The 20,181-nt window shown below is 40.7% G+C and overlaps 1 protein-coding gene across 4 annotated transcripts in view; it reads right to left on the bottom strand.

Moving 5' to 3' along the window:
• LOC125455723 (spectrin beta chain, non-erythrocytic 1-like) overlaps positions 1-20,181 on the bottom strand; it is a 247,207-nt gene that overhangs the window by 136,460 nt on the left and 90,566 nt on the right. Inside the window, exon 1 of one of the 4 annotated variants that reach the window (XM_048538088.2) lies at positions 748-1,145. The exons of the other annotated variants lie outside the window; for them this stretch is intronic. Within the exon in view, the coding sequence (XP_048394045.1) occupies positions 748-838 (91 nt within the window). The 5' untranslated portion in view covers positions 839-1,145. Of the gene's footprint in view, positions 1-747; positions 1,146-20,181 lie in introns of those variants that run through there. 4 annotated transcript variants of the gene reach the window in all.

Raw genomic sequence — 20,181 nt, 5'->3', positions numbered from 1 at the left:
AGTTACACCATCAGAGGAAGAAACTTTGGATGTCATAGATTCTGCTGCTCAATGCACAGGGCTGGTAAAACTCATTGCGAAGAGACCCAATCACTCTTCACTGAAGTTGGCTCCGACTGAGGAAAACTGAAACAAGGAGCCTGGAGATTCTGCAGCCAGATTGCAAGTAACTGGAGGCAGGAATATGCTCAGACTGCCTCAATGGCACTCTTTTGAACTTTCCTGGTGCTCAGTAGCACAAGGCACAGTCCAAAGTACTTGGCAGTGCAGACAATCCCCAAGCGCAATTTATGAAACTTTAACGTTTAAAGTGTACTTCGGTCAGACGGAGCCGTTTAGAAAGCCTCAACAAATTACTTGCAATTTGTCAATATTCTGAGTGTAACATTCTTTCCAGTCATCAGTCAAATTTTGAGTTTTTAAGCAAAGTCTCAGCATTTGATAACCTTTTGTATGCTTCATCCTACATTATTTTATACCTTAAACACATTGATCATGCATCCATCTGATGGCCAGGATTAACGCCTACATCTTTACGTTTTTTTAAAAATGTTCAACCACTGCTTATGAATTGTCTCCTCTTTGGGAAAGTCATTCATTAAGGCTCGATCTCCTGCATTTTGACAAAGCCACATTCGCGTGTCTTATACTCAGACTTCTCCGCCTCTTACGCCGTTACATGTACAGTTTCGACGGAGCACGACATGGGGATTAGCCTCACGCAGAGACAGCACCGAGTGAGAGTACCTTGCAGCTGTTTGAAACGCCCATCCGTGACATTGTAGGGCGCCTGATGTGATGGGTTGCAACCGGGAGACATCCCAACCAGAGTGGACATGAGTAGAATGATTCAAAGGTGCCCGTGCGGAGGGGCAAATTTGCCCTGGGCACTCCCAAGGAGGTAGATAGATGGTGAACTGCACAAGGGCCAGTTGCTACGGTAGACAGCACGAACTGATGGGTGGAGCTTTTGAATTGGTGGTTAATTTCTCTTCCCAGGTTAGCAACGCTCCAGTTCTGTTGGAATGAGTCCCGTGCGGTGAGTATTAACCCGATGGTTCGAGGATGAGCTCAGTGCGGAGGCTGCAGTATCAGTTTCTGGTGTGTACCCTGGAGGAGTTGCATGGGAATTGGCGCCTCTCCTTATTGAACACTGACCCTGTGGTCATAATCAGTTAGATGATGTCATTTACTGTTTGCTCACAGAGGTGTGCGGAATAAAACGTACGGCTCCAACAAGCGAGGGGACAGCAGATGGAATACTACAGCGCAAATTGTACAGTTCCAGTTGTCGGTTTAGATAAATACACATGAACGAGCTGCCCGCAGCCAGAAGAGAGCGTGAGTTCTGCTCAGAACGGGAACAAAATTGTGTCTGTTGGAGGAGTGGGGGTGAAGTAGTCACTTCTGCTACGGCATTTTTAAGTGCTTAAAAACAATATTTGTCCCCAGCAATTAACGGGACCACCCACAGTAGCGAAATGATAAATTTCACTAAAGTAATCCACTGAGTAGGAAAGGGAAGTGAGGCAGGGAGGTAAGGAAAACACGATTTTTGGAGAATATTTCTTCCTAATTTCCATTAGGGCTTGGGCTCTATATTCACAGAGGCGAGTAGTCATTTATTCAGACTCACAGGCTTCTACAAAAACTGTTAAGTCTTCATACAGTAAGGATACAAGAAGAATTTCCTCTGCTCCACTGAGTTCGGAACCTCCCAAAGCAACTTGAGGTGCCAGTTCAAATCCCACCATGGCAGTTTGTGAATTCCAATTCACTCGAGGAAAAAACAACTAAATAAAAACTGGGAGAAAGCTAATATCAGTCAGCATGACTGTGGGGCTACTGGATGGTTGTAAAAATTCAACTGGATCATTAATGTTCTATAAGGAAGACGTTGCCTCGTTTGGCTACTGAGAGACTCCAAATCCACATCAATGTGATTGGCTCTTAACTGCCCACAAAATAGCCCAGCAAGACACTGTCGTTTCAAATCACAGCGACTAAGTATAAAAACAAACTGGACACCCTGTTGAGTTCGACCAAGATACTAGATTCAGATATTTGAAAAGTGGACAACCAGCTCAGGCAATCCAGCAAAGTCTTCCCTACAAACTTGGTGGAATGTGTGCCTAAGTTCAGACAGTCATCTCACAGAATAGTCAAACATAAATATGTGAGTATGACAGCATCCTACAGGCCTCACCGATCATCATATGTGGGTATGTCCTGTCTCACTAGCAGGAAAGTCCATCAGAACCAGTAGAATAAGACATTTACTTGTGCCTCTGGCAGCCTTGAATATTGACTGTGGGTTGCATGAAGTTTCATGGCATCAGGTCAATCATAGGCATGGAAACATCCTACTAATTTTTACCTACTCTCAGCTGATGAATCTACTCTTCTTTGTCAGGCATCACCTGGAAAAGGAGTGAGGCACACAATCTGTTCTGGGTGGGCAACCTCAATGCCGATCACCACTGATCCAGCAGGCTGAAAGAAACAGATACCAGCCTGAGTGAGTGATAATGGGAACTGCAGATGCTGGAGAATCCAAGATAATAAAATGTGAGGCTGGATGAACACAGCAGGCCCAGCAGCATCTCAGGAGCACAAAAGCTGACGTTTCGGGCCTAGACCCTTCATCAGAGAGGGGGTGGGGTGAGGGTTCTGGAATAAATAGGGAGAGAGGGGGAGGTGGACCGAAGATGGAGAGAAAAAAAGATAGGTGGAGAGAGTATAGGTGGGGAAGTAGGGAGGGAATAGGTCAGTCCAGGGAAGACGGACAGGTCAAGGAGGTGGGATGAGGTTAGTAGGTAGGCTGAGCTGTCAGAAGATGGCAAGTGAACCAATAAGAAAAAAAGCTACTCAATTTGGGCGCACAGAAAACTACTTGTTATAGATGCACCTGTCCATGACTGCATTATTAGGAGCAATCACCACTCTCTTTATGCAGATGAAGTTTTATCTTTGTAATGAGACCACTCTATTGTGTTGTGTGACAAAACCACTGTGCTACATCATTGCTCACTCAGCGGGCAAGAATTCCTGAGCTCCAAGGCCTTTCAAGTTTCCATCAAACATCTGGGCTCTCTTGGTTGATCTTGAGCAGATTAGATTATAGAGCCTATAACTGATCACATAGTGATCTAGAGAAGTAACCCCTGCTGGAAGTGCACACATGCAGAAGTCATGTAAGGACAAATCAAGATTAAATCATAATGCTCTGTACCAGAGTATCTTATTGATACTCACTGTTTATGGTCAAACATTTGAAGTTTGGAGGTGAATGACAGCAACCACAAACACATACACTAGCAAGGAATGACATCTTCAGGTGAGAAATTGAAGGAGGCACTCTCCAAGGAGAAGACAGAAGATGATTCAATTTAGGAAGTCCACAGCTGCCAGACTGTGTGTGCGTGCGTGCGTGCGTGTGTGTGTGGGGTGAGGGAGGGCGGTCTTGGCGTTAAAGCATGCTGTCTCCATACCCCCTCTAATGTCTGCCAGTGTGAAGTCACCTCCATTCTTTGGTCAAGTTCCAAGTGAAAAGCCCATAAACAGACTAGAAAATTCCAGTTGGCTTCCACCTATTGGCCTCAATAGACCATTAATTAACCTTCTATACAGAACTAAAATGATCCAAAGGCAAGAAGAAACTGAAATTCTGTCATTCTTTGCAACACCAACACTGTGTCCAATTTTGGGCCCCACACCTCAGGAAGGACATACTAGCCCTGGAGCGTGTCCAGCAGAGATTCACACGGATGATCCCTGGAATGGTAGGTTTAACGTATGATGAATGGCTAAGGATCCTGGAATGTACTCATTAGAGTTTAGAAGGTTGAGGGGAGGCCTAATAGAAACTTACAAGATAATGTATGGCTTAGAAGGGGTGGACGCTAGGAAGTTGTTTCCGTTAGGCGGGGAGATGAGGACCCGTGGGCACAGCCTTAAAATTAGATGGGGTAAATTTAAAACTGAAATGAGACAATATTTCTTCAGCCAGAGTGTAGTCGGCTTGTGGAATTCATTGCAACGGAGTGCAGTGGAGGCCAAGACGTTGGATGCCTTCAAGGCAGAGATCGACAAATTCTTGATCTCAGAAGGAATCAAGGACTACGGGGAGAGTGCAGGGAAGTGGAGTTGAAATGCCCATCAGCCATGATTTAAATGGCAGAGTGGACTTGATGGGCCAAATGGCCTTACTTCCACTCCTATGTCTTATGGTCAACAGGAATCCAATGTTTGGAATTGATGCTTATTAGGAATTTTCAATCTTGCAGAAAAGCTACAAAATTGTTACAGCATAGAAGGAGGCCATTCAGCCAAATGTGTCTGCATCTGGTGCCAATCTCCATATCACTGCACACCATTTCTACCCCAATCATCATTCGATGCCCTCTTGAATACATCAATTGAAGCTGCCCTATCTACATTTCAAGCAAGTGCATTCCATACTCTAAATACTCACTGTGCAAATTTTCTTTTCTCACATCACCCTGCCTCATTAGCAAATCACTTTAAACCAGATAATTTGGTGAGACACTATTATTTCCTTTGTTCACAAAGATCACAGATCCTACATAGTGAGTAAGGTACTGTTTGGCTCACAGATAGTTGCCAGTTGCAAATTAAACACCCACAGAAAGCAAATGTAAGCCGAAGCATTGTTCACTACTGAGCACAAAATCTGTTCATTGCATCAAAATCTATTGATTCACTCACACCAGAAAAATGTTTACAAAGGGTCTGGTTTAATTTATAGCTGATCACGAACCATCCCTGTCAGGGGCTAAGTAAACTGGAGCCAGCGACTAATGAATAATGGATGTGAGTGATGGGGGTCTGGCAAATGCACAGAGGTTTCAAGAATCTCTAGACCTCTCAGAGGTACCAAAACAACAAGTAGTAATTGCACAGGAAGTTCAAACTTCCAAAGGACTATTACCTGGTACCTGCAGTGCTCTGAACATGTCCCCAGCTATGGGTGGAAACTTCAGAGGACTCCGGCTTATTTACCTTAGCAGTTACCCAAGAGAAGTTATAGGGATTAAAATAGGCTCCTACCTCTTACTAATTATAAAATTGACCAGCCCCTTCACTTAAACTAATTCTCACCCCCACCCAAAACCCATTCCAACCTTTACCTGCAACCCCGCCTTTTTCATGGACACCTAACTGAGCCCTACATCCAACTACCACTCTATACTCTCAACCATCTGTCCCCTGTACCCTTCACCCACATGGCAGCCCACCTCCCTACCAATCCTATCCTATCCCATGTACACCTTCACACCCACTGGGCACCTCAACCCATACTTGTCTTATATAATTACCTTCTTACAGTAGCTTTCAATGTAACTCCCAGACCTTTAAATGTGGAAGACAGCAACTATTTTCATAAAAAGAGGGCATGGTTTCTGCAATGATCCATTCAACTGCTGCATACGTTATTTGCTGGACAGTTTCTATTCTGAAGACTTCTGCTTTAGAAGTCATAGAGTCATAAAGTCCAAGAGATTTACAGCAGGAAAACAGGCCCAACGTTTGCATGCGCCCAGTTTTCACAGTTAATCTAGTCCCATTTGCCTGTGTTTGATCTATATCTCTCCATACCTGTTCCATCCATGCAGCTGTCCAAATGTTTCTTAAATGACAAAATTGTACTTATCTCCACCATTACCTCTGACAGCCCGTTCCAGACACACACCACCCTTTGTATGAAAAAATTGTTCCTCTGGACCCTTTTGTATCTCTCCGTTCTCAGATCAAAACTATGCCCTCTAAGTTTAGACTCCCCTACCATTGGGAAAAGCCACTGGCTATCTACCTTATCTATGCTCTCATGACTTTATAGATCTCTATTAGGTCACCTCTCAGTCTCCTGTGCTCCAGGAAAAAAAGTCCCAGCCTATCCAGCCTCTCCTTACAGCTCAAAGCTTCCAGTCCAGGTAGCATGTGAGTAAATCTTTTCTGCACTCTTTCTAGTTTAACAAAATCCTTTGTAGACTAGGGTGACCAGAACTGCACGCAGTACTCCAAATGTGGCCTTATCTTGTGCAGCTGCAACAAGATCCCAACTCCTACACTCAATGCTCTGACCAGTGAAAGCTAGCATGCCAAAAGTCTTCTTCACCACCCTGTCTACCTGTGACTTCATGGAGCTATAAACCTGTCCCCTTAGATCTCTTTATGCTGTAACATGCCCCAGGGCCCTACAATTGTGTAAGTTCTGCCCTGGTCTGATGTACCAAAATGCAACAACTTGCATTTATCTAAATTAAACTCCATCTGCCATTCCTCAGCCCACTGGCCCATTTGATCAAGGCCTCAAGGTATTCCCATAAAGTGTTCACTATTGGTATTATCCACAAAACTACCAAACATACCTTCTAAACTCTCATCCAAGTCATTTATATAAATGACGAATAACAGTGGACCCAGCATAGATCCCTGGTCACAGGCCTCCAGTTTGAAAACAAAATCCTCTATCACCATCCTGAGTACTCTACCTTTAAGCCAACTGTGCATCGTGGGTGTTCAGCCAGTCTGGGTGAAAACCTCAAAAAGGTAAGTGGGCAAACCTTTGTCTGATCTGGGTTGGAAATAGGGCTCACGACCAAGGTTGGAATTTCAAGCCAGCAGATTTCTCCATTTCGACCATGCGTTCCAAGAGGAAGCTCGAGAACAAAATGACACAAATGAGGCCAGTCATTCTGAACTGTTTTTCCTAAAGATGGCTGCACAACAGCATGAGCCATGGAAGCAGGTTTCAAGCTGCTTGATTTGGTCACAAGAAACTTTGGTTCTGTCGAGAACAGCAGAAAATGTGAAACAAAGGATATTTTCAGCTGGATTTTGGCAACTAAACAGGATAATTGCGAAACAAGTGCGCAAAAGAAGAAGAAAAAACATGCAGCTATTCAGATTTTTAAAATAATTTTATCATCAGGGTGGAACATACCTTCGGTTCAGAAAATATTGAAGATCAAATCTTTACAATTGTCATATTATGTTATCATATTACAAAGTGGATTACAGTGGATAAATAATATTCTACATGGATACAATTTTGGCTTGAGAAATCCACCATTACTATAGTTATGATATTAAATTTGAGTAAACCACCATTGACTAATACTGATTTATTGAGATTGTTTTAGAAGAAAATAGGGTTTTGTGGAACATAAAGCAACACGCATTGGTGTATTATGCAACAAGGAGTGTTGGTTTACTAAGGGTTTGCTCTTCCATAATTTACACACTTATAAACACACAGTTTCCTTTAAATTAACCTACAACTTCTCATCCTTTATATCCATTGTGCGACCTAATCATCAATATCCAATAACAATATAAACAAAAACAATTGCACAAATTCCATCTCAAAATGATAATCACCACAGTTACACAACAATGATTTCAGATTTAAAATAGCTTGAACTCTTTTATAATAGACATCAATTTACAAAGTTATTTGAAGCAAGGGTATTATAATTAATCAAATGTCATCCTCACATAGCAAATATTTCATTGCTTAATTCCTCCTACTGCTTGATTGATAACTTTTTCCAAGTCAAGAACCAATGTAAAATATTTGGCAATGTCTCATATTTCTTTGTTCAGATTTCAATCTTCTGCAAACATTACAGATATTGTGAAATGTTAACTTACACTACAGCAGGATCAAGTAACGAGAAAATAATGGGATGCATTATGTAATCTGTTCTTAAAACAGTCATTAGTTTGTGTCTCTTATTTGTAGACTTATGAATGGCTGAAAGATTAAAATATGATTTACTTCACTCTAAAGTTGAATTAATTCATGTGTTGCTCCGACTCTTGTTATAATACATCTTGATAAAACAAATCGTATTGAATGACTAATGAAAATACCACTTGAATGACACAGATTAAGGACAAATAACAATTGTTTCAACGTTGAAAATTCTAAATCCTAATATAGAAAATAGAAGATAGTACAAGGTAGCAATGCATCAGGGCAATCTAGACATCATATACCAAAATAGAATCACGTGGAAGAAATTTAACTTCAATCCAAACATTTGAAAGGAAAAGCCACAAAATTCAATTTGGGTTTTGTATGATTGGCACACTGTCAACATGACCTGAACTGATTATGGTAACAATTGCACATTTGGGGATGGGTTTGGTATCTCTTAGGATTTCAGGCAGTATTAACATTCAAAGTGGAGATGCGTTTATCTGAGGTGTATAGTTAACTATTGGAATGGAGAAGATTCAGGATGAGCTTTATAAAAGTTTCTTGATTCTTAAACATCATCATTGCAGACCAGGGCAATAGGAGGTTCATGCCTAGCTGACAGATGAAAGGTGTCCAGGCAAATTGCACATTCATAGTGGTTACAGGTGGCTGAACTGGTGAGTACACACCCAGGCACCACTTGCAATATTAGAACAAAAATCAATGTTCTGACCAGAGCAGTTCAGGTATGATTGCTGCTCCTATCTGCCTTACCCTACTCCAGGACTGATTTCTCTTCCTAGATTACCATCACAGCACCTTCCTGGGCTGTTACTTGCATATTTACTACCATCCACTGCTACCCTCACTTTCCAATGTTTTCTGGAATCTTCATATGCCCACACCATACAAACCAGATGCGCACATTTTCAGAACTCTTCAATGGAATAAACGCTAACACACTCCTTTTTGTAAAATAAACTAGCATCTAATAAAAGGGAGCAGACAGAGATAGGAAGAAGGATATCAGCAGTTGAAATACTGTTCACAGTGGAAGAGGCCACACCTCAGGAAGGACATACTGGCACTGGAGCGTGTCCAACAGCGATTCACACGGATGATCCTTGGAATGGTAGGCCTAACATATGATGAACGGCTGAGGATCCTGGGATTGTGTTCATTAGAGATTAGAAGGTTGAGGGGAGATCTAATCGAAACTTTTACAAGGTAATGCATGGCTTAAAAAGGGTGGACGCTGGGAAGTTGTTTCCGTTAGGCGGGGAGACTAGGACCCGTGGGCACAGCCTTAGAATTAGAGGGGGTCAATTTAGAATGGAAATGAGGAGACATTTCTTCAGCCAGAGAGTGGTGGGCCTGTGGAATTCATTGCCACGAGGCGCAGTGGAGGCCGGGATGTTAAATGTCTTCAAGACAGAGATTGAGAAATTCTTGATCTCGCAAGGAATTAAGAGCTATGGGGAGAATGGGGGTAAATGGAGTTGAAATGCCCATCAGCCATGATTAAATGGCAGAGTGGACTCGATGGGCTGAATGGCCTTACTTCCACTCCTATGCCTTTTGGGCTTATGGTCTTATTTGCAAAGTGGTACAAAGGTGAGTCAGAAGCACAGTGGAAGTATCCTGCAGGGTGTTTAGCGAATTACTTTTCATTTCGCACAGAACATTTATCCTCACAGTCTAAATGACAACCTGGTGCTACTTTGTTGCCTACTTGCTTCTGGAAATGCATGCCATTAAGTATTAAACCAGTCCATCACAAATCATATGCGTGGTCCGAGCCAAGGCAGGAAGAGAACAAAATGACTCTTAAAATGTTGTCATTGTTGAATATCAAGAACAACAACTATTTATAATAAAAATCATTCAGGACTGAAGTTGAATGCATTTGTCTTATGCAGTTTCAAGACTGGATAAATCTTTTTCTCCAAAACGCATTAAATATGTGTGTGTTTTTTTTCAAACTAATTGAGAAAAATATGCAATAAACACTGAAATCTTTGGGAATTGTCTCCAGACGTTTAGCCCAAGAGCATGGAGCTCAAGATATTGATGTCGTCAAAAGCTGTGACTTAGAATCAGTCAATGTCTCTCTTACACAGTACATCATTTTTATTACTGTAATTGGCCACTCCAGTCCTCCCATTTCTTCTCTTACAAGGACTATCCCATTAGTTATTTTTGTGAGATTATTTTCTGACATCTGTTTGTAGCTGGATATCTCTCGATCTCTATTTTTCAAGGTCCTGATCTTGCAATGCTTTTAATAACTGATATGATTTGATGATAGCAGGGCAATATATATACATTAGTCAAGCTGCTCCAGCTACTTCTACTTTGTTTAACTTCATCAGCCATCTGTTATCAAGTTGCCCCAAAAACCAATTTGGTCCGCGTACACTTTATCAATTATCACTTTAAGGCCAATTTTCTTTATTAGAATCATTAGTTTCTTAACTGAGAATTAACAATGGGCAGCACGGTTGGTTCGCATTGCTGCCTCCCAGTGCCAGGGACCCGGGTTCAATTCCATCCTCAGGTGACTGTGTGGAGTTTGCACCTTCTCCCCAGTCTAGGTGGGTTTCCTCCCATGTGCTAAATTGCCTGTAGTGTTCAGGGGTGTGTCGTTTGGATGGGTTATAAGGAGATGGGTCTGGATGGGACGCTCCAAGGGTCGGTGTGGACTTGTTTGGCTGAAGGGCCTGTTTCCACACTGTAGGGACTCTAATTCTCTAATTCTAAGATAGCACCTACAAAGTAATGAAACATAAGGGACTTCACAGGAGCATTATAAAACAAAGCTTGTTGCCAAGTCATATAGGAGACAATAAGTCAGCTGACCAAAAGCTTGGTATCAATCAGTGTCGAAAAGGAGGAAAGTGACAGGGGTGTGGAAGAGCATAAGGAGAGAATTTTAAGAGCTTGGATATATGCTTTTCCAATCGCAGAACAGTTTTCACTTACAAAGCACAAAAGGCTAGAATTACAGTAGGCCTTTTATATTGAGGGTTGTGGGGTTAGAGGAATTGATTAAGATAGGAAGGAGAAAGGGCATGGAAGAATTCAAAAACAAGGATGAAAAATTTAAAAAAGGATGCTGCTTGAGAGGGAGCAAATGTAGGTCAGTGAGCACAGTGGTAATGGGCGAACATTAAGCCAATTATTATTTATGACCTCTAGAAACATACGCAAGTCAAAGAATGAACTTCAAAAGCCCTACCAAATTCAACATTAAAACAAAAAATAAAAACAGGAGTAGGCCATTTGGCCCTTTTAGCCTGCTCCCACGTTCATTATGATCATGGCTGATCATCCAATTCTATAGCCTGTTGCAATTTTTCACTAACATGCTTTGATCCCTTTCACCCCAAGTACTATATCCAACTCTTTCTTGAAATCACACCATGTTTTGACTTTGACTGTTATCTGTTATTGTAAATTCCACTGTCTTATCGTTCTCCGAGAGAATATATTTCTCCTCATCTCAGTCATAATTGGTTTATCTTGTATCCTTTGAAGGTAATGTTCAATTTTAAAAAAATACTCAACTATATATTTTTGTGTGCATATATAAGAAAAAGAGATTGAGTACTGCAAAAGGGAAGAGATAATGATGACAGTTGTTGTATTATGTTATTGCGGTAGGTTAGCTGGACAGCTGGTCTGTGATGCACAGCAATGCCAACAGGGTGGGTTGCATCCCTGCATTGGTTGAGGTTATCATCAAGAACTTTCCTCAACCTCTCCCCTCGCCTGAGGCATGGTAACTCTCTGGTTGAACCCCCACTTGTCATCTCTCCCTCTGTAACGAGTGAGCTGCCGTACAGTCTGGTGAGACTATGGTTAGTTTCATTTCTAATGGTTCTGAAGGAATTAACATTTAGCTGTATTGGGCTCCACCCTACCTGGTAATGTCACACAGACTTGGGTGGAGAAACAGTCTTCTATAAGTTCTCGATGGGGCAGACATGATGTACCGAGCTCCTGTAACGAATTGTAATTTTACCTATTGCTGTCACAGAATAAACAATACTGTGCCATGTAAGACAACAGCCTCTTGTGTTGAGACTCTCCAGCAGTCTCTCCTCTACCATTGATAATAGACAGGCCAATCGATTCAGCATACAAAAGTGGATTGATGGCAGCAAATTACCCAACCATGAGCAAGCAGCAGTTGGCATCCAGAGGATATGACATGTTGAGAACAGGACAATAGAATTCCCATAGCAAGCCCCCACAATGAGTATACATTGTGACACCCACTTTCAAAAACCCAGATTATTATAACCACTCTGTTGTAGTGCATCTTTGTACTGAACGATGGAGCTTAATCCCCAATCCAGCTGAGCTAAATTTGCATCTCAAAGTGAAATACAGTAGTGGGAAGAGTGAGAAGCCACAAGATATGTGAAACAAAGCAAAATCTAATGAGGATGATAGTAGTGAAGCAAATAATTCTGGACATTGCATGGGCGCTGGTGTTTGCCAACAATCCTTCTGATCGTGCCAAAGTATGTTGTGGCAACAGTAACACTGTCTTCTTACAAATAAAAGAACGTCATTGACACATACATCGACACTTTCTTCCCGAGTTTGCGATTTAAAGTTTCCCTGGAACGCACTACATAGTGTAAGAGCTGCATAATTGTTTCACAGTGCCCCTTACCATTGCAAGTAGTTACTAGATTCCTGGGCTATGGAGTTATCGCTAACAAACAAAATATCTATGAAATAACTTCAAACATCCTGCTGACCTTGTAGGTTTCCATTAATCATTGTTTCTCAGGTTATAAAAATAGAAAAATGAAGAGCCAACAGGAGTCGATACATATTGTCAAGTGTACAAATTTTGCACATACCTAAAGGTGAAAATGCAAACTCTGTATCAGTGGCATTTAAATTGAGGTCAACAACTCATAGTAGATTTTGTGGGTGGGTGAGTTGGATGACTGCCCTATGGTCAATAGGAACAGGAGGAAGCAGTTACCTATGATATACTCTGCTCCTCCCATGCTCCTGTGCTCCTGTTTCTGAGGGCTTCCTCAGCCTCCTGTTCTACCCTCACTCTCATACTGCTTCCTCATGTGTTCTACTATTCCCAAGCTCCAGAGGTCCATGGATTTCTACAAAGGAACTATTATGAAGTGAAAAGCAAGCTCGGGTATTTACTCAGAAGTTTTTTTCTAATAAATTGTGAGCATCATTTAATGCCCATCCCCGATTTTGAAGGTGGTGGTGAGCTGCCTTCTTGAACTGCTGCTGTCCGTGTGGAGGTATAATACTATTAGGAAAAGAATTCCAGGATTTTGATACAGCAACAGTGAAGGAATGGCAATACAGTTCCAAGTCAGGATAGTCTGTGGCTTGCAGGGGTGCTTGTAGGCAGTGGTTTTCCCAAGCATTTGCCTTCTAGGTAGTAGAGATCATAAGTTTGGCAGGAGCAGTCAAAGGAGGTTGAGTGAGTTGGTGTTGTGCATTTTGTGGATAGTACGCGTGGCTGCCACCCCTGTGTATCAGTGGTGAAGAGAGTACATGTTTAAGAATGTGGAGTGTGGTGCCTATCAAGTAGGTTACTTTGATTGTATTATTCGAGCCGAACTCATCCACGCAAATGGGGTGTACTTTATCACACACCAGACATATAAACAGTGGACGGATTCTGGGGAGTCAGGAGGCAGGTTATTCATCATAGAATTCACAACCTATAACCTTTGCTTGCAACACAGTATTTTTTTTTCGGCTGGTTCTGTCTAATTTCTGGTCAATGGCAATCCACACGATCCTGACAGTGGGGAATTAAGAGATGGTAATGTCACTGAACCTCAAGTTCTATTTCATCTTGTTGCTATTCATCATTGGAAGGCACTTATATGGTGCGAACATTACTTCTCACTTATCAGCCTAAGACTACATGTTCTCTAGGTCTTGCTGGGTATGGACAGGGACAGCTTCAGTGTCTGATGAATTGTTAACACGTTGATCATCGTGCAATCATCAGTGAGCATCCCCACTTCTTGACATATGATGGGCGGCAGGTCACTGATGAAGCAGCTGAAGATGGTTCGACTTAGGGAAATCCCTCAGGGCACCACTGAGTATAGAAGTTGAGACATCATATTGAGGTTGCACAGGTCATTGGTGACGCCACTTCTGGAGTACTATGTATAGTTCTGGTTGCCCTTCCACAGGAAGGATATTATTAAATTGGAGAGGGTTAGAAAAATTTGACCAGCATGTTGCTGGGAGTGGAGGATTTGAGTTATAAGGAGAGGCTGGACAGGCTGGGACCTTTTCAGTGGAGCGAGGAGGTTGAGGGACAAGATTTACACAGATTTATAAAATCATGATGAGCACAGATAAGATGAGTAGTAAAGGTCTTTTCCCTAGGGTGGGGAATTCAAAACCAGGTGGCATATTTTTAACATGAGTGTAGAAAGATGAAAAAGGGTTCTGAGGGGCAATGTGTTCACACAGAGGGTGGTTTGTATGTGAAACGAGCTGTCAGAGGAAGGGGCAGATGCAGGTACTGTAACAACGTTTAAGAGACTTTTGGATGGGTACGTGAATAGGAAAGGGATATGAGCTAAATGCAGGCAAGTGGGACTAGTTTAGTTTGGGAAATTTGGTCGGCATGGATGAATTGGGCCAAAGGGTCTGTTTCCTCGCTATGTGATTCTATGATTCAAATTCCCATAGGGATGTCCTGGAGCTGAGATGACCGATCTTCAACAACCATAACCATCCATCCATCAAGTATGATTCTAAACATTCACTCTACTTTTGTTCTTGATGCCACATTCAGCCGAATGTAGCTTTGAAGTCAAGGGCAGTTGTTCTTTCCTTACCATTATTAAACATTCTTCATTTGTAATACTTGCATGTTATGAAAATAGCATAGTATTTGCAGTTTAGATGTGGATTGTGTTAATAATAACTAATTCTTTTGAAATGTCCTTCAATCAATAAGGGTGTCATATGAAGCAATAAGATGTCATAATCTTTTCATTCAGAGCCATTCTGGAGTTCTTTAGATTTCTAGGCATTTTTTTTATTAAAAAAGCAGAAACAAATAGCTTTTCCTGATCATGTTTTCTTCAACAGTAAATGAACACAAATATAGTAAGAAACTTAACAAAAATCCTCAAAAACAAAAGTGCCTGAAAGTCATTTTGATGACAAGACAATTCTAGATAACATATTAGGTTTCTAGATATAGCCAGTCTGGAGGATCATGAATAATTGAGTTTTGTCAATTTTGCAACCTCCTTACTTGTACCATTTTAAGATTCCGTTTAACAATAAAAGTCAGGAATAGTAGACAAATCAGCTTTGTTGGAGAATGGGACAGGAAAAAAAAGTGGGGATTGAGTATGGGACTTGAATAAGAAATGAGACATAATGAAGAAAAGACAAAACTTCAAACACAATGTATTTTTTGCAGCCCTTCCCTACATCTGTCCATGCTTTTATATCCTGAAGCCAGTTTCAGGTCATTTCCTGTCTTTAAGTTTTACGAAAATGCAACAGCATCATGAGATAATTTGAGACATACTGTGCATAAGAAAAGAAGAATCTGCTGAAATGAAAATTGTTGAAAACTTTTACCTGAGACAGCAAATATCACCACTCAACTCCATCTTAATTTTCAGTGGGGTTTTCTTTGCTACTACTGATATTGCACACTGAGAAATGTATCACCATAATGAAGACCAACTGGGTATACTTGATGTCTCATAAAGCACTTGAATCAGAAATTTAGAGCAAATGAAAAAGATTGAATGACAATTCACTATACTGGATAGCAAATCTAAAATTATACAGACACGATTATTTAACACCTCTTGTTGAAATCTATGGATATATGCATTTGCTAATCAATTATATACATTTTTAAAAATTTAGTTCTCCTTAGTACAAATGAAATGGCTATCTTGTACTGTATTAATATGACTTTGGGTAACTCTGAAATAAAAGGTAACAAATCAAACATCACCTCCTCCACTCAAGAGTCATTTTTTGCTAATGCCTGATTGGCCAGTGAAACTACAAAATGTCAAAGTGTTTACCAGTAGGTAATTCAAAAATTTTCAATGACAGTCCAGATCAGTGGGTATGCTTGGAATACTTCTGTAGAATTTAAGAGGAGTGAAAAAAACACACTCCAGGTTTTTATGGTATGATCAATCACACGGATATTAGAAGAACTGTCTCAGCATTATGATGTTACGGTGTGAAGCAGCAAATTATGTTGCACTGTTCTCGACTGCTACATTTCACATTATAACCTATCTCCACTGCCTGTGCTCCACTGTGCCTTGTTTAACTCCCATCAAGATAAAAATAATCAATGCATTCATGGTTTCTCTTTCCACACTGCAGAATTACTTCCAGAGCAATTCAAGGCACTATCCTTAGGTGGTGAAGGCTCTTGACGGTTTTTAATAAAAAGAAATTGAGTGGGATGTTAGCAGACAGCATTGACTGCCAGTCTCTAATTGCCCTCAAGGTGGTGGTGAGCTGCTTTCTTGAATCTCTCCTGACCACATGGAGTAGGTTTATCTACAGTGCTTTTCAGGAGTGAGTCCTCTCCAGCAACAGCACAGGAATGGTGACATAACTCCAAGTCAGGATGGTGTGTGTCTCCGAGGGGAAACTGTGGTAGTGTTTCCTTGCATTGGCTATCCTTATCCTTCCAAGTGGGACAGGTCATGGGTTTGGAAGTTAATGTCTCAGGAGGCAGGGTGAATCATTTTTCTGGCATATACTGCTTCTCCTTCTCAGTGGGGATGGGGTGTTGACAATGCAGACCGCTTTGTCCTGGATGCTGTCGAGCTTCTCGAATGTTGATTTAGATGCAGTTATCAGTCCATCACATCCACTGACTTGTACCTTGTAGCTAGTGAACAGGCTTTGGGGAGTCAGGAAGCAAATTACTCACTGTAGATTTCCATGCCTCTGATCTGTGCTTGCAGGCACAATACTTGTATGGATAGCCCAGTTAAGGTGGACCAGTTGACAAAGCATCCACTTCTGCTCAGCTTTTGAAATTCAGAGAATTTGACGTTAAGTCCCAGTTGAGCAGTTTGAAAATTTGAATTCAGTCTTAAAAGAATTTTACGTGAAGATGCCTTACTCTTAACAGAGTTGAGCAACACAGAGCTGGGAAGTGAAACACATCTACATACAGTTCAAAGATAGTAAACTGGAGCTTATCTCTGTAACTCAGTTTGATTTGGAGATCTATTCGGAGATTTGGAGAATCAGGAGCTGGTCAGGGAGAGAGAGTGTCAATCCTGCAATTCACCTTGCCAGAGCAGATGCATCGATCCTCATTTACATTTGACCAAGTTCTTTAAATGTAAGTTAAAAATTGAAAGCCTGGGCATCTTGGGCAAGCTCAGCATGGTACAATTTTTTGAATTCCCTATCTCTTTTGGAAAGTAGGACCAGTCAGAGCTGTTTCTGGCACACAGCGATCAGTCCCCATGTGCCAAGGCAAGCTCCAATTGGCCCAACGGCTCCTTGTGTGCCTGGTGTGAAATGAAGCGTGCAGATACACAATTCTTCTTATCACAAATGCAAATTATAAGTCAACAGAAACAGCAGCAGGTTTTATTTCAACAATCAGATAACTCTTATCAGCTCCTGCTTGCCTTCTGGTTGTAAGATCATCCACAGCTACATATAAAATCAGGACATCTAGCAACAAGATGAGTTTGTCCAAGTACGTGGAATATGTTTTCAGATTAAAACAGACATTACAAGTGTTAAAATTAACTCTGCATCCTATGGTTAGGTCATCAATTGTTTCTAATCATATAAAGGATCACATCCTATCCATCTGCCGACAGAAGTGTCTCAGTAATCAACTTTTCACACAAAACTAAACAGAAAAAAAATTGTGTTTGAAATTGCACTGTATGCAAAGAATGACCATTTCAACGTTGGAAGTCTCTCAGGGATTTGAATTTGGCAAGCCTCAAGGAATAGAAAGAGGAAGCCTGATTGGGTTTTTAACCAGCTTCTGCTTCTCACGTTTCTTTCCCACACACTTCAAGTCCCACTCGTGATATCATTATCATGCCAACAACTTCAAAAATTTTGAGCTAGGTAACTAGGCACTTCATAATAATATGTTTTAAAAATCCTTTTGGAATACTTTATATGCTTGGATTTAAGAGGGGTTCTATTTGGCTTGCAGAACAAAATCCTAAAGACATATCATTAAAAAAGTGGCATCAGGAAATAATATTTGGTGATTACACCTTTTACATCTTTTCATAGCAGTGCATCTGTGTGAAATAAGCATTAAAATTATCTCCACAAGTTAATCTGGTAGCCACAGAAGTTTCTAACTGTTGGCAATTAAAAGCAAAGCTAGTAGAGATAAAACATACTTTGCCAATTTCATTGGACTTTGAACATGGCAACCAAATGCAGAACAGTGCTCGCAATGGCAACAAAATTTGAAGAACAAAAGCAAGATAGGCAAGAATGTAGGCAAGATGGAATAGTTATTGGAAATTGGACTGGGATTTGCACACTGCGTATTCAGAATGCTGGTGCACCTGTGAGCAAAAATAAATTCAATTCTTTTGTTTGTTAAAATTGAAGGAAAGCAAACAGATATAAGAGAAAATTAATTCCACACAAGATATTTTTAAAATTGTACTTACCACCTTTTTCATAGTGTCCACTCTTAAAATCAGGCAAAGCAACATTCAGGAAGTTTAGCTTATGTTACAAATGTCTGACCAGACCGTTACATTTCTGTTACTTTCTGATTAAGTATCAGTAACTTTTTTTGAGTTCAGAAGTAGATAAAGTTGGAGATCACAAGTACTAATTAATGTAATAAAACCACAAGATTCCATGGTTTGGAACAAACAAACTAGAAAATTAGAAAAAGTAAATATAATTCATTTTCTAACATTCAGGATTAACACAAGGTGAACTCAGGTTCAGACAAACTCTAGCTAAACAGCCCATAAATTGCACTTTAAATAGTTAATGCAATCAAGACAGATCTTACCTACAAGAGATTCCAATTCTTCACTTTTGAATATCTAACTTTGGAAATGTCCTAAAAGTCTGTCTGATTTGGACTACCTCAATTTCTCAGCATTTCAAACAAGTCTCCTGAAACCAAGTTTTCAGTACGACAAAGACTGTGGATATTCATTTGTACAATTTTAGCTTTTATTCATTGAGGTACCATCAAATTTCTTTAAACTCTTTCTTTGTAGCAGCAATATACAACAAAACTGTTTTTGGGTTTCCTTCAGCCTGTTTTGAGCTGCACTGGACTATGAATGGCTCTTAGAGCTTTTTTTAATCTTAGATTTGCTTCCACATCACACAGCTACTACTCCCTGGACTTCTCTTGTTCCCTAACAATGTCTGGTCTGCTAACAGCAACACTTGTACTGTCTGGAGTGACTTATTCTGCTTCAACACTGTCCCAGCTCCAAACCCTAACTAACATTTTCCCAGCAAACACACATAAGTTAAAATCAGAGAATCTTCTTAAGGCTCATCTATCTCCATGGTGTACTGATGTCATAGCATACTGAGCTATCACAGTCTGACTTTTAGGTTTGATATGAAGAAGTGACTGGGGTTTCCAGCCTTAAGTTCTCTGAAAATGCTTTGAACTGATGTTATGCTTCACTGAGGGAGCATACTGAAAATCAAGCCCTGCTGTTCTCAGAATCATCAATCACAAAAGTTAACTTTTTTTAAATACACAGAATTTCCCAAATTACCTGACTTTCAGACCCAGGCTGACAGAAAATTCAGACCAGGTTTTGTAATTAACAAGAATTAAGATTTATTACAACTAAGTAGATGATTACAATTATGAACCATCAGCGTATAATGCTAGTAGTAAAAAATCTAATCAGCTTACAAATTCCCCCTCATGCACATGCGTGAACACATGAAAAAAACTGATGTATTAGATTGGTGGGGGGGAAACTGGGAAAATTCCAATGGTCTTTGTTTATAGGATCTGTTAAGATATTTTTTGTGTTGAACAGAATGCTATTTCTTGGTCTTCTTTCTTTGGATATCTTTCCTGGTTTCCAGGAGCTTCATACTTCTAAAAGGACTTTTAATTGATAGTGCAAAGACATGGCTTACAACAACTGCTTGAGACAAAATAAACTAGTTTTCTTTAGGCTTTAAAGTAGCTTTTCCTGTGGATAACAGAGTGAACACCCGAACTTAGGAAGATCCTCTGGTTTCTCCCTATCTTGCTCACACATGCAAACTGTTCAGCTGCTGAAGAACCAACTGCAGTTGTTGGCAGGCAGAAGGCCTTCGTCATCGCTAACTGGCTACAAACCAATCAGCGGTCTGTTGCCAACCAAAGGTCCATTTGTACACAATCTTTGTGTTCCAACTCAGCTGCAAACTACACTTTAACTAATGCA

Source organism: Stegostoma tigrinum, chromosome 10, assembly GCF_030684315.1.
Source record: "Stegostoma tigrinum isolate sSteTig4 chromosome 10, sSteTig4.hap1, whole genome shotgun sequence".
Lineage (NCBI taxonomy): Eukaryota > Metazoa > Chordata > Chondrichthyes > Orectolobiformes > Stegostomatidae > Stegostoma > Stegostoma tigrinum.
The sequence above is the reverse complement of the archived record's forward strand: the minus strand, read 5'-3'. Positions and strand labels throughout refer to the sequence as shown.